We start from the raw sequence: 12,369 nt of genomic DNA, 5'->3' as shown, positions 1-12,369 counted from the left end.
GTTAGGTAAAAGTAAGTGGATTGCTCACTTCTACTCTTATTTAAAATTAAGAGAATTTTTTTAAATGATACCTGAAGTGCCCTCTAAATAGTCTTGGTACTTTGTTGGTATTTGTACAGAGCCAACCAAACCTTTATCATGACTAAAAATGAAATTAATTTCCTACTAACTCAGTCAATTAAGATAAATCAAGCATAAAAGTTACAACAGAATAGCTTAGAGAATGACCACAGTTATTCTTTCAAAGAGGTAAAATACTTAACCTTTGAGTCAACTAGAGCGGAAAAAGAAGTAAGGCATGTATCAAAATCTCAAGTTCATCAGAAATCAGAAAACACCATGAAGTGCACTGAAACAGACACTAAACACTCTCATAAAACAGGTATCATAACCTGGAACCCCTTAAATTTTAGTGACCTAAAATTCTAGGTCACTTTATCATAAAATACAGATTAAAAAAAAGCAAAAAAGTAGGACAATTCCATTACATTACTACTTTAACATTCAAATAATTTACTTCCATTTTCCTGAGGCTTTTTATGTGTATTTTCATTGCAGTTGCCAATATTTATCGATTACATGTTGTAGTTTAGTCTAACTTCTTTTTTTATAAATTGGAAATAAGAAAATACCTTAGCTGCAGGGATCTCTAAAAGAGCTCCAAGTTCTTCAAAGGTGATATTATTATATAATTTGCTTGCAGACAACAAATTATGTTCAATAACAGCTCTGTCCAAGATGCTAGAACCTTAAATAAATATAAATAAGACCGTTACAAGCTTGAAACTTGTTTTACACTTTTTTCTACAAAGGATTTATTTATTTGTTTGAGAGAGAGAGTGAGTGGGAGGGAAGGGGCAGAGGCAGGACAGGGAATCTCTGACAGCCCCCACGCTGAGCCCGACACAGGGCTCAGTCTCAACCTGATCCATCACACCGTACGGTCACCATCGATCAGACGTTCAACCGTAGGACCCAGGTGCCCCTTGTTTTACACTTTTTTTTTTAGAAGATTTTATTTGTTTATTTGACATGGCCGAATACTATTCCTCTGTGTGTGCGCGTGTGTGTGTACAAACCTCCTCTTTATCCATTCATCAGTCAATGGACATTTGGGCTCTTTCCATGATTTGGCTGTTGCAGGCAATGCTGCTACAAACATCGAGGTACACGTATTTCCTTGAATCAGTATTTTTGTATCCTTCGGGTAAATACCTAGTAGGGAAACTCCTGTATTGTAGGTTAGTTCTATTTTTAACTTTTTGAGGAACCTCAACACTGTCTTCCAGAGTGGCTACATGGGTTTGCGTTCCCACCAGAAGCGTAAGAGGCTCCCCTTTTCTCCACATCCTCGCCAACATCTGTTGTTTCCTGACTTGTTGATTTTAGCCATTCTGACAGGTGTGAGGTGATATCTCACTGTGGTTTTGATTTGTGTTTCCCTGATGCTGAGTGATGTGGACCATCTTTTCATGTGTCTGTTGGCCATCTGGATGTCTTCTTTGGAAAAATGTCACCCCTTTTTAAACTGGATTATTTGTTTTTTGGATGCTGAATTTTAGAAGTTCTTTATATATTTTGAATATTAACCCTTAACAGATATCACCTATAATATTGTACTAGTTTAAGATGTACAACATGATTTAATATACGTATACACTGTAAAATGATTACCACAATAAATTTAACCAACACCCATCACCTCATGTTTTGTTTTGTTTTTTTTTGTTTTTTTTTTGTGGTGAGAACTTTTAAGATCTACTCTCTTAGCAACTCTCAAATATAAAAACGTAAATAAATGGGAAAATAGGAAAACTTAATACTTTTCAGATGGCAATAATCCCCAAGTTGATTTATGGACTCAGGGCTCTTGGCAGACACTAACAAACTGATTTTACTATTCATTCTGTTGGGACTCAGAGGAGCCAAAACAATCTTGAGAGGAAAAACAGTTGGAAGACTCACACATCCCAATTTCAAAACTTGCTATAAAGATAAAGTAACCAAGACAGTGTGGTACTGGCATAGGGATAGGAATACAGAATGGAGTAGAACTGAGACTCCAGAGGTAAACTCGCACATTTATGGTCAACTGATTATCAATAAGGGTCCCAGGATAATTTAATGGGGAACTCACAGTCTCTTCAACAGTTATGAGGACAACTGGGTATCTGCATGCAAAAAAATAAAGGTGGACCTTCATCTTACACCATATACAAAATGAACTCAAATGAATCAAATGTCTACATGTACAAGCTGTAACTACGAAACATATAGACGAAAACAGAGCAAGTCTTCACAACACTGGATTAGGCAACAACTTCTCAGTACAAAGTACAAGCAACAAAAAGCAGAAACAAATACACTGGACTCCATCAAAATTAAAGACTTTAATGTCTATAAGGGAACCATCAGAAAGTGAAGAAAAAACACACGGAATGGGAGAAAGTATTGGCAAACCATCTGGTAATGATCAGGTCTAGAATATATAAAGAATTCCTACAATTCAGTAATAAAAGGACAAATGACCCAGCTTAAAAACTGAAAAGGATCCAAACAAACTTTTCTCTAAAGATATACAAACAGCCAATAAGTACATGAAAAGCTGTTTGGGGAAAGGCAAATCAAAGCGATGTGACGCCAACTTCATACACATGAGGATGTCCAAGTCAAAAGACGGATAACAAACGTTGGAGAAAATATGGAGAAATCAGAACCTAGATGTCCATCAACAGATGAATGGATCAAGAAGATGTGGTATATATACACAATGGAATACTATGCAGCCATCAAAAGAAATGAAATCTTGCCATTTGCGACAACATGGATGGAACTAGAGCGTATCATGCTTAGCGAAATAAGTCAAGCAGAGAAAGACAACTATCATATGATCTCCCTGATATGAGGAAGTGGTGATGCAACATGGGGGCTTAAGTGGGTAGAAGAAGAATCAATGAAACAAGATGGGATTGGGAGGGAGACAAACCATAAGTGACTCTTAATCTCACAAAACAAACTGAGGGTTGCTGGGGGGAGGGGGGTTGGGAGAAGGGGGTGGGATTATGGACATTGGGAGGGTATGTGCTTTGGTGAGTGCTGTGAAGTGTGTAAACCTGGTGATTCACAGACCTGTACCCCTGGGGATAAAAATATATGTTTATAAAAAATAAAAAATTATATAATTAAAAAAAAATGGAGAAATCAGAACCTGCACACACAGCTGACAGGAATGCAGAAAGGAGCAGCTGCTTTTGAAAACAGTCTGGCAACTTTTCAAAGGACTAACCACCAAGTTATCACATGTCCCCGTCATTCCACTCCTAGGTGAATACCGAGAAGAATTAAAAACCTGTGTTCATACAACAATTTTTACAAGGAAGATGGTGGAGGAATAGGAGACCATAATTTCATCTGGTCCCAAGACTTCAGCTAAATAGCTACCAAATCATTCTGAACAACTGTGAACTCAACTGGAAAGCTAAGAAAAGAGTAGCTGCAACTCTACAAATAGAAAAGTGACCACCTCCTGCAAAGTAGATGCTGCAAAGAAGCGAATCAAGGTACTACATGGGAGGACAGACCATGGCGGGGAAAGGGCTGGGGTGGGAGCCTCTGCGCACTGGCTACCACAACTGATACAGAGCAGTGGAGCACAAAACCAGAACTATCAGAAGTCGGATCCAAAGCCAAAGAAATGCTGAAAGAGAAAACCAAAATGGTGGCATCACAATTCCAGACTTCAAGCTCTATTACAAAGCTGTCATCACCAAGACAGCATGGTACTGGCACAAAAACAGACACATAGATCAGTGGAACAGAATAGAGAGCCCAGAAATAGACACTCAACTCTATGGTCCACTAATCTTTGACAAAGCAGGAAAGAATGTCCAATGGAAAAAAGTGTCTTCAACAGATGGTGTTGGGAAAACTGGACAGCCACATGCAGAAGAATGAAATTGGACCATTTCCTTACACCACACACAAAAATAGACTCAAAATGGATGAAAGACCTCAATGTGAGAAAGGAATCCATCAAAATCCTAGAGGAGAAAACAGGCAGCAACTTCTTTGACCTCGGCTACAGCAGGTTTTTTGTTTTTTTTTTTTTAAAGATTTTATTTATTTGTCAGGGAGAGAGAGAGAGAGAGCACAGGCATACAGAATGGCAGGCAGAGGCAGAGGGAGAAGCAGGCGTGGGATTCAGTCCCAGGACACTGGGATCATGACCTGAGCCAAAGGCAGCCGCTTAACCAACTGAGCCACCCAGGCATCACTTTTTTTTTTTAAAGATTTTATTTATTTGACAGAGAGAGATCACAAGTGGGAAGAGAGGCAGGTAGAGAGAGAGGGGGAAGCAGGCCCCCTGCTGAGCAGAGAGCCTGACTCCGGGCTCAATCCCAGGACCCTGAGATCATGACCTGAGTTGAAGGCAGAGGCTTAACCCACTGAGCCACCCAGGTGCCCACTACAGCAGCTTCTTGCTGGACACATCTCCAAAGGCAAGGGAAACAAAGACAAAAATGAACAACTAGGACTTCATCAAGACAAAACGTTTTTGCACAGCAAAGGAAACAGTCAACAAAACCAAAAGACAACCAACAGAAATAGAGAAGATATTTGCAAATGACTTATCAAATAAAGGGCTAGTATCTAAAATCTATGAAGAATTTATCAAACTCAACACCCAAAGAATAAATAATCCAATCAAGAAATGGGCAGAAGACATGAACAGACATTTCTCCAACGAACACATCCAAATGGCCAATAGACACATGAAAAAATACTCCACATTACACTGGTCAGAAGTAAACAATGTGTGTTGGTGAGGATGTGGAGAAAGGGGAACCCTCCTACACTGTTGGTGGGAATGCAAGCTGGTGCAGCCACTCTGGAAAACAGTATGGAGGTTCCTCAAAAAGTTGAAAATAGAGCTGCCCTACAACCCAGCAATCGCACTACTGGGTATTTACCCCAAAGATACAAACGTAGTGATCCGAAGGAGCATCTGCATCCCAATGTTTATAGCAACAATGTCCATAATAGCCAAACTGTGGAAAGAGCCTAGATGTCCATTGACAGATGAATGGATAAAGAAGATGTGACATATGTGTACAATGGAATATTACATAGTCGTCAAAAGCATGAAATCTTGCCATTTGCAACGATGTGGCTAGAACTAGAGGGTATTATGCTGAGTGAAATAAGTCAAGAAGAGAAACATAAGTATCATATGATCTCACTCATATGTGGAATTTAAGAAACAAAGCAGAGGATCATAGGGGAAGAGAAGAAAAAATAAAAGATGAAATCAGAGAGGGAGACAAACCATAAGAGACTCTTAATCACAGGAAACAAAACTGAGGGCTCCTGGAGGCAAGGGAGATGAAGGGATAGGGTAACTGGGTGTTGGACATTAAGGAGGTTATGTGATGTAATAAGCACTGGGTAAAGACTGATGAATCACAGACCTGTACTTCTGAAACCAGTAATACGTTATATGTTAATTAACTGAATTAAAATAGAAAAAAATTTACATGAATATTCATAGAAGCATTATCAGTAACCCAAAGTGAAAATAATCTAAATGTCCATCAATTGATGAGGAAATAAAATGCAGTATATTCACATATAGAGTATTATTTGGCAATAAAAAGGAATAAAGTATTGATAAATGCTACAACATGGATAAACACTTTGCCAAGTGAAAAGGCTATATATTGCGTGATTCCATTTATATGAAATGCCCACCACAGACAAATCTAGTGAGCAGAAAGCAGATTAGCAATAATATTACACAACTTTAAGAATACAAAAAATGAATTATAATTTAAAAAATTACATCTCAAGATTGCTAAGGGTTATAATGCCAATCAACAAAAATGTCCAGAAGGGATAAATAAGAAAAACAGTAAGGCCTAAAATGGGAGAAAACAACGAAACATCTGTCCCCTTTTTAGAGTCCCATGGGAGAGATTTGAGGATTATTTGCATCCTCAGAGGTCCTAGGAAGCATCCTTTTTAGAAAGAACCTTTTCACTTTTTTTTTTCATGCCAGGAAGTTCAAAGTCAAATGTGAAGTTTGACTATATCACTTCCGGGAACTTTTTCTTTTTAACTATCTTTTCCAACGTGTTAGACATCTCAGAATGTTAGCTGCTCAGAATACATGGAAAAGAATTTAAAAGTAACAATCAAAACACATACATACACACTATTTATAGGTGGGCTGCAAATTTAATAAGCTTTCTAGCAGTCAAGAAAAGAAAAACCAACCAACTCAGAGTATATATATTTTTTAAGATTTTTATTTATTTATTTGCACAGAGATCACAAACAGGCAGAGAGGCAGGCGGGGTGGGGGGAGCAGGTGCCCCGCTGAGCAGAGAGCCCGATGTGGGGCTCGATTCCAGGACCCCGGGATCATGACCTGAGCAGAAGGCAGAGGCTCTAGCCCAATGAGCCACCCAGGCACCCCCCGAGTGTATTTAACTAAAATTAAAAAAAAAAAAACCAACACAAAAAACTGTTCAGGAGAATCCCAACTGCAAGACTGTGAAGAACTTTTCCTGAGGACTGCATCACGAAAGTCCTACAGAAAAAATACCTCCTTTAGACAGAATGATGAAAATCAACTAGTTTGCTTCTTAAAGTATCAATTAAATGAAAAACTCAACAGGCGGTCACTGTAATCCCTTCAGTGATCTGGTCTAACTCAGGACAGTAAGACTGGGTGAAGTGTATACCTTTCAGCAAACCCCCTGCATACATGACTTTTTACAGCTGAATTCTCTTTGATATATGATGATGTTGAATCCAAGGAACTAAGTCTAACAGATCTGCGTTTATCTTGACTTTTTTCATGTTTCTGACGCTCTGTTTATATTTTTATTATTACGTATGTTATTGTTTTCAGTTACTTTAAAACCTCTGTAGACAAACATATATAAAGTGACTGATGTTATAAACAAGCAACTATTAAAAACTTCTCTGGAAAAGGTAGCCTGGCAAGCAAATAGATCCCTTAACTAGGAAACATGACACCAAGTTCTATTCTTACTGGCAGCACTTTCACCCTGAATAACCTTAAGCAAGCTACTCTGCCAAATTTTACTCTATCTAAAATAGGACTGGATAATTACACTGTTAAAAACCGATGCTTCAAATTAATTAAGGTTGGGGCACCTGGGTGGCTCAGTGGGTTAAGCCTCTGCTTTTAGCTCAGGTCATGATCTCAGGGTCCTGGGATCGAGTCCCGCATCGGGCTCTCTGCTCAGCGGGGAGCCTGCTTCCCCCACCCGCCCCGCCTGCTTCTCTGCCTCCTTGTGATCTCTCTGTCAAATAAATAAATAAAATCTCTAAAAAAATTAATTAAGGTACTTATCAAAGCGTTTGAGTTTTTAAAAAAGCAGTCACTGGGGCACCTGGGTGGTTCGGGTGTTAAGCATCTGCCTTTGGCTCAGATCATGATCCCAAGGGTCCTACACTGAGCCCTGCACTGGGCTCCCTGTTCAGCGGGAAGCTTCTCCCTCTCCCACTCCCCCTGCTTGTGTTCCCTTCCTCCCCCCTCCCCTCTCTCTGTCAAACAAATAAATAAAAATAAATTAAAAATAAAAATCAGGCAGTATTAACATAGGCTATAGTTCTGCCCTTATAGTCTCTGAAAATGCATTATTCTACGATATGCTTTCCAATAGGGCTATTTTTATTATCTAAACCCTATCTGGATATAATACTCATTTTCAGTCAATATAATACTCCTTTTTGGTCATCAGGTGTTATATAAAAATATTATAGAAAGATATCAAGATGCTTCAAATTTAACACACTTGCCAGTAGTGTGTACCTAAATATTTGCTTCCACAAATTAAGACCTGATCATTACCATCAGCGGTAGTTGCTTTTTGGTGAGGCATTAACATGGCAGCAAACTCTTGAAGTTGATTTCCTCTGATGATCCTGTCTAGGTACATTTTCTCTAGGATCCCATAAGCAGCAAGTTGCTGGCACCTTTCATCCTTAAAAAGAGTGGCTAGCATCCGAGAACGCTGCTGTCCTAAGGGAAGCAAATGAGCATCAAATATTCTCACAACCTATTTCTCCAATAAGAAACTATGTTATGACTCCATTTTTGCCTACTAAAATACAGTCAGTTGTCCTGATTTGTGGTAGCTATGTTCTACAAAGTTACTGCCAACACAGAATTAGTGAATACTCAATTGCTCATCCAAAAAGAATGAATGACATGTATTGACACATAAAGACTGCCAATATACAGGAAGGAAAAAAGCAGGTTACAAAGTACGCATATCATGCTACTGTTTATTAAAAAAAGAGGATAAAAACAGACATTTGAACAGGAAGGAAACCCAAGTAACCAGTAAAAGCTCTTAAGAACTGAAAGCAATACCATTCTATGTATTGCCTTTTCAGTAACAAAAATACAATAAATAAGATCACTGCTTAATAAGGAATGAAATGTGTAGTATGAACATGTCATCAAGCTCTCAACTAAATACAGATCAATAAACATTCTAAAAATGATTTAGAAAAGCCATGGCTTAGCATTACCAGCATTTTTTCTCAATGTCTTTTCTGCTTTGTAAGTTGAGTGATTGATATGCTATAATTTAGTAAAAAAGAACAAAGAACAGTTTATTTTTCAAATTTACCAAAGAAAAGGATAAATGTGAGATATAAAACTAAGGCTTGAAGTTAAAGAAAATCCCAAAAGCAGTACATGATTATCAGTCTCTAGATTTTAATTTTTATTTCCCTCTATATAATTTTCACTGAATTTCATTATTTATTTTTAAGAGCTATATTAGGCAAACTAAATTTCATGTTATCTCTCTTAATTACTCCTAACACATGTGGGTAATAGACTGATACATGCATATTTAAAAATTTTTTAAGTTAGCAATCTATTGTTCTTAACTGTTTAAATGTTTAAAATAAATTTATAATTGCATAAGACATAATTATAATTGCAATAAGACATCCCCTTGAAAAATAGTTCTTTGCTAAATCCTCCAGTAGTAATGAACCTGCAATTATTAAGCAAAGGTAACTGACTGTTCCTGAAAGCACAAATTATGTTTACCTGCTGATGCCAAGATGGTACAGTGCAAAGCATGTTTCAAGGCCTCTAGTCTTTCACTTTCGTGCACTATTGTCTTGTAAGAGAGCTCATTGTACCTTTGTGCAGCTTCAATGAATTTTCTTCTATAATCGAGAACACGTGCATAGCATACCTGAAGAGGGAAATTTCTCAATTAGGGGAAAAAATTCAAAATCAAAGCCAAAAACTCAAAATCAAAGCAAAAAATAAAATGATGTTCTGGAGCATCTTAGTATAGCAGGATTCTCCAATACAAAACTAATCCCAAATCAGCTCATCTGTTACCTTATAGTGTATCTGTAACTGCTCATTGGTGGATTCATTCTGAAGCAATGATGCTCGATTTATGTAAGCCTCTGCCTGGACAGGATCGTCATCTTCCAGATATAGCCTCGCGATCTTCAGGTAAGTCTCCAGTTTATAATCTACATTGTACTGCCTAGGATGTAACAGAAAAAAACAGAATGACTAAATATATAATCAAGAAAGTTTTTAGGGGGCGCCTGGGTGGCTCAGTGGGTTAAAGCCTCTGCCTTCGGCTCTGGTCATGATCCCGGGGTCCTGGGATCGAGCCCCACATCGGGCTCTTTGCTCTGTGGGGAGCCTGCTTCCCCCTCTCTCTCTGCCTGCCTCTCTGCCTACTTGTGATCTCTATCTCTCTATCAAATAAATAAATAAAATCTTAAAAAGAAAAAAAGGATTTACTTAAAAAAAAGTTTTTAGGAGTTGGAGAAAATACATTTTTTTCATTACATATTCTGTTAAATTAAGAGAATCAAATTTTTACTGTATTAGAAAAACTCTAAAAAATATTTACAAAATAAATTTTACTCAATTTTTATTTTTTCTATCATGATTGTTCTATTGATTTTTAGTTTCCTTCAATCCTCAGATAATCTCACAAGTCAAAGAACTTAAAAAATGCCCAGTTGAGGGGTGTATCATATAGTGGTGTTGGGGCTATAAATGAGTAAACCATCCCAGAAAACAAATTGGCAATATATTTTCCAACCACCCTTTGAACCCTTCAAAATGCATACATTCCTTACCAACTACATTTTACCTCCAGAAAACTAATCTCAAGAAAATAATCAGGGATGTGTACACATATATAAAAGGAATATTCATTTATAAAGTTACTCATAAATATCTAACAGGAAAAAACTGGGAATCACCTACTCTGATATTTATAATAATCAACTAAATTGTGGTACATTAAGATGGTAGAATAATATACAGTTATTATAATCATTACTATATGATAACAGTCATGTATTTTTGCTAAGTGAAAAAACAGGATAAAACAGCATGTAAGACACTATTAAGATGTGTTTCTGTACATGCTTATGAAGACAGTAATACTAATTATCTCTCGGTGTTGAGATTACAGGTGGTTTTCATTTTCTTCTTTATCTCTGTGGCCACATTTTATGCAAGAAATGCACAACTGACACATCACGTAATTCGAAACTTACAAAATTCAAGATTAATCCTTACAGAAAAATCTTATTTTATTACCAGCAAAAGTGATGCCACCATGTGGCAAGAACGGAGTTTACAATTTACATGGCCCAAGTTCTGAAAGTCTTTACTTTTTAAAATTTTTTTATACTAATTCAAAATTTTTCCCCAAGTCATATATTGCTAGCATTTTGTAAGTATACTATTTCCATTCATAACTCAAATTTACATAAACTGCTATAAAGAGTACTATATTTTGGGGGATGTCTGGGTGGCTCAGTGGGTTAAAACCTCTGCCTTCGGCTCAGGTCGTGATCCCAGAGTCCTGGGATCAAGTCCCACATCGGGCTCTCTGCTCAGCGGGGAGCCTGCTTCTTCCTCTCTCTGCCTGCCTCTCTGCCTGCTTGTGATCTCTGTCCATCAAATAAAAGAAAAATCTTTAAAAAAAAGAAAAAAAAAGAGAGAGTACTATACTTTTTTTGAGTTTTCCAATTTTTATGCCATCTATTAAGTTTATTACTATAATTACTAAAATGAATAATTCTTTAAAGAAATAAGTTCTCAACTGTTTATCCAGATTCCACTTTTAATCACTTTTAGGTTAATTTGTTTAGAAAACTAAATTCTCCGTTCTCGGATATCCTCACAGATAAAGATAATGCTACAGCACTATCAAAATGATAATTACGGTCACTGTAAAGAACAGTATCTAATACATTCAACTCCCTTCTAGGCACTTCCACTCGGTTATCACATGTCCAAAATGGGACTTTCGATCTTCCCTCAAAACCTACTCTTTCCTACTCAGTAGATGGCAACTCCACCCTTCCAGTTCAGACCAAAACCAGGATTTATTTTGGCTCTTTTTCTCACACTCCATATCTACGCTACCAGAAAACCCTTAGCTCTACCTTAAAAACATATCCAGAATCCAACATTTCTCATAATCTCCATCTTCTCTGCAGTGGTACAGTTAGGCTCAACCCAGTAGACAGAATGATTTTCTAAAATATAAATCAGATCATGTCGATCTTCCAATCAAAATCCTCCAATGGCTCCCCTCATTTCACTTAGAGAAAAGCCAAAGGCCTTACAATGACTTAGAAGAACCTACATAATCCAGTCTTCGCTACTCTCCGATCTCAGCCCCCACCTTCCCTTGGCTTGCTCCCCTCCAACCACACTGGTATCCCCGATCTTCTGAAAATAACCCAGGCGTGCTCCTGTCTTAGGGCCTTTCCATCAGCCGTCCTCCCTACCAGGATCTACCGACGGTCTTCTCTCGGCTCACAGCCACTCCCTCACTTCAAGTGTCTGAGAACATGGACCGGGACACCCCACCACTCCAGTCACCCTGTTGAATGATACAACCTGTTCCCCACTTTCCCTTTACTTTTCTCTAGAGCACTTATCACCTTCTAATATTCTACAAAATGTCTCTACTTATTAAGTTGTTTATGATGTTTCCTTCACTAGAATGTGAGAAAAAACACAAGTGAACAATGACACATATCCTATATACATCTCCATCCAATATCCACTATTTACTATACTTTTGTCCTGTTTCCAAAGGAATTCCCACCAACACTTGGGCTGCATTTCTCCAATCTTCTTCTTTCTCATATATGGATGCAAGATGCTGTCTTATTGACGCAACCTGGAATAACAGGCAGACATGTTAAATTACTTCAACTCACATTAGTGACTAAAATAAATGGATGTGAAGTTAATCTATTGTGATAATGCTTTCATTTAACATATTAAGCTGACAAGTAAATAGTACAAGTGTC

At 37.6% G+C, this 12,369-nt stretch overlaps 1 protein-coding gene and 1 long non-coding RNA gene across 5 annotated transcripts in view; both read right to left on the bottom strand.

Moving 5' to 3' along the window:
• COPS4 (COP9 signalosome subunit 4) overlaps positions 1 to 12,369 on the bottom strand; it is a 37,498-nt gene that overhangs the window by 7,082 nt on the left and 18,047 nt on the right. For 2 of the 4 annotated variants that reach the window (XM_032334778.1, XM_032334776.1), the window contains exons 4-8: positions 12,133 to 12,236; positions 9,404 to 9,557; positions 9,101 to 9,251; positions 7,883 to 8,053; positions 633 to 748 (exon numbers count right to left, since the gene is read on the bottom strand). In XM_032334778.1, the coding sequence (XP_032190669.1) occupies positions 633 to 748; positions 7,883 to 8,053; positions 9,101 to 9,251; positions 9,404 to 9,557; positions 12,133 to 12,236 (696 nt within the window). Of the gene's footprint in view, positions 1 to 632; positions 749 to 7,843; positions 8,054 to 9,100; positions 9,252 to 9,403; positions 9,558 to 12,132; positions 12,237 to 12,369 lie in introns of all 4 variants that reach the window. The other 2 variants (XM_032334775.1, XM_032334777.1) reach the window with 2 other exon arrangements.
• On the bottom strand, positions 1,934 to 3,768 carry LOC116585292. The gene is made up of 2 exons (XR_004283548.1): positions 3,209 to 3,768; positions 1,934 to 2,717 (listed from the first exon to the last, which is right to left on the bottom strand). It is a non-coding gene; the product is annotated as an uncharacterized LOC116585292 (long non-coding RNA).

The sequence above is a fragment of the Mustela erminea genome, chromosome 2, assembly GCF_009829155.1.
Source record: "Mustela erminea isolate mMusErm1 chromosome 2, mMusErm1.Pri, whole genome shotgun sequence".
NCBI classification, from domain to species: domain Eukaryota; kingdom Metazoa; phylum Chordata; class Mammalia; order Carnivora; family Mustelidae; genus Mustela; species Mustela erminea.
This window is presented reverse-complemented; position numbering and strand designations above follow the sequence as displayed.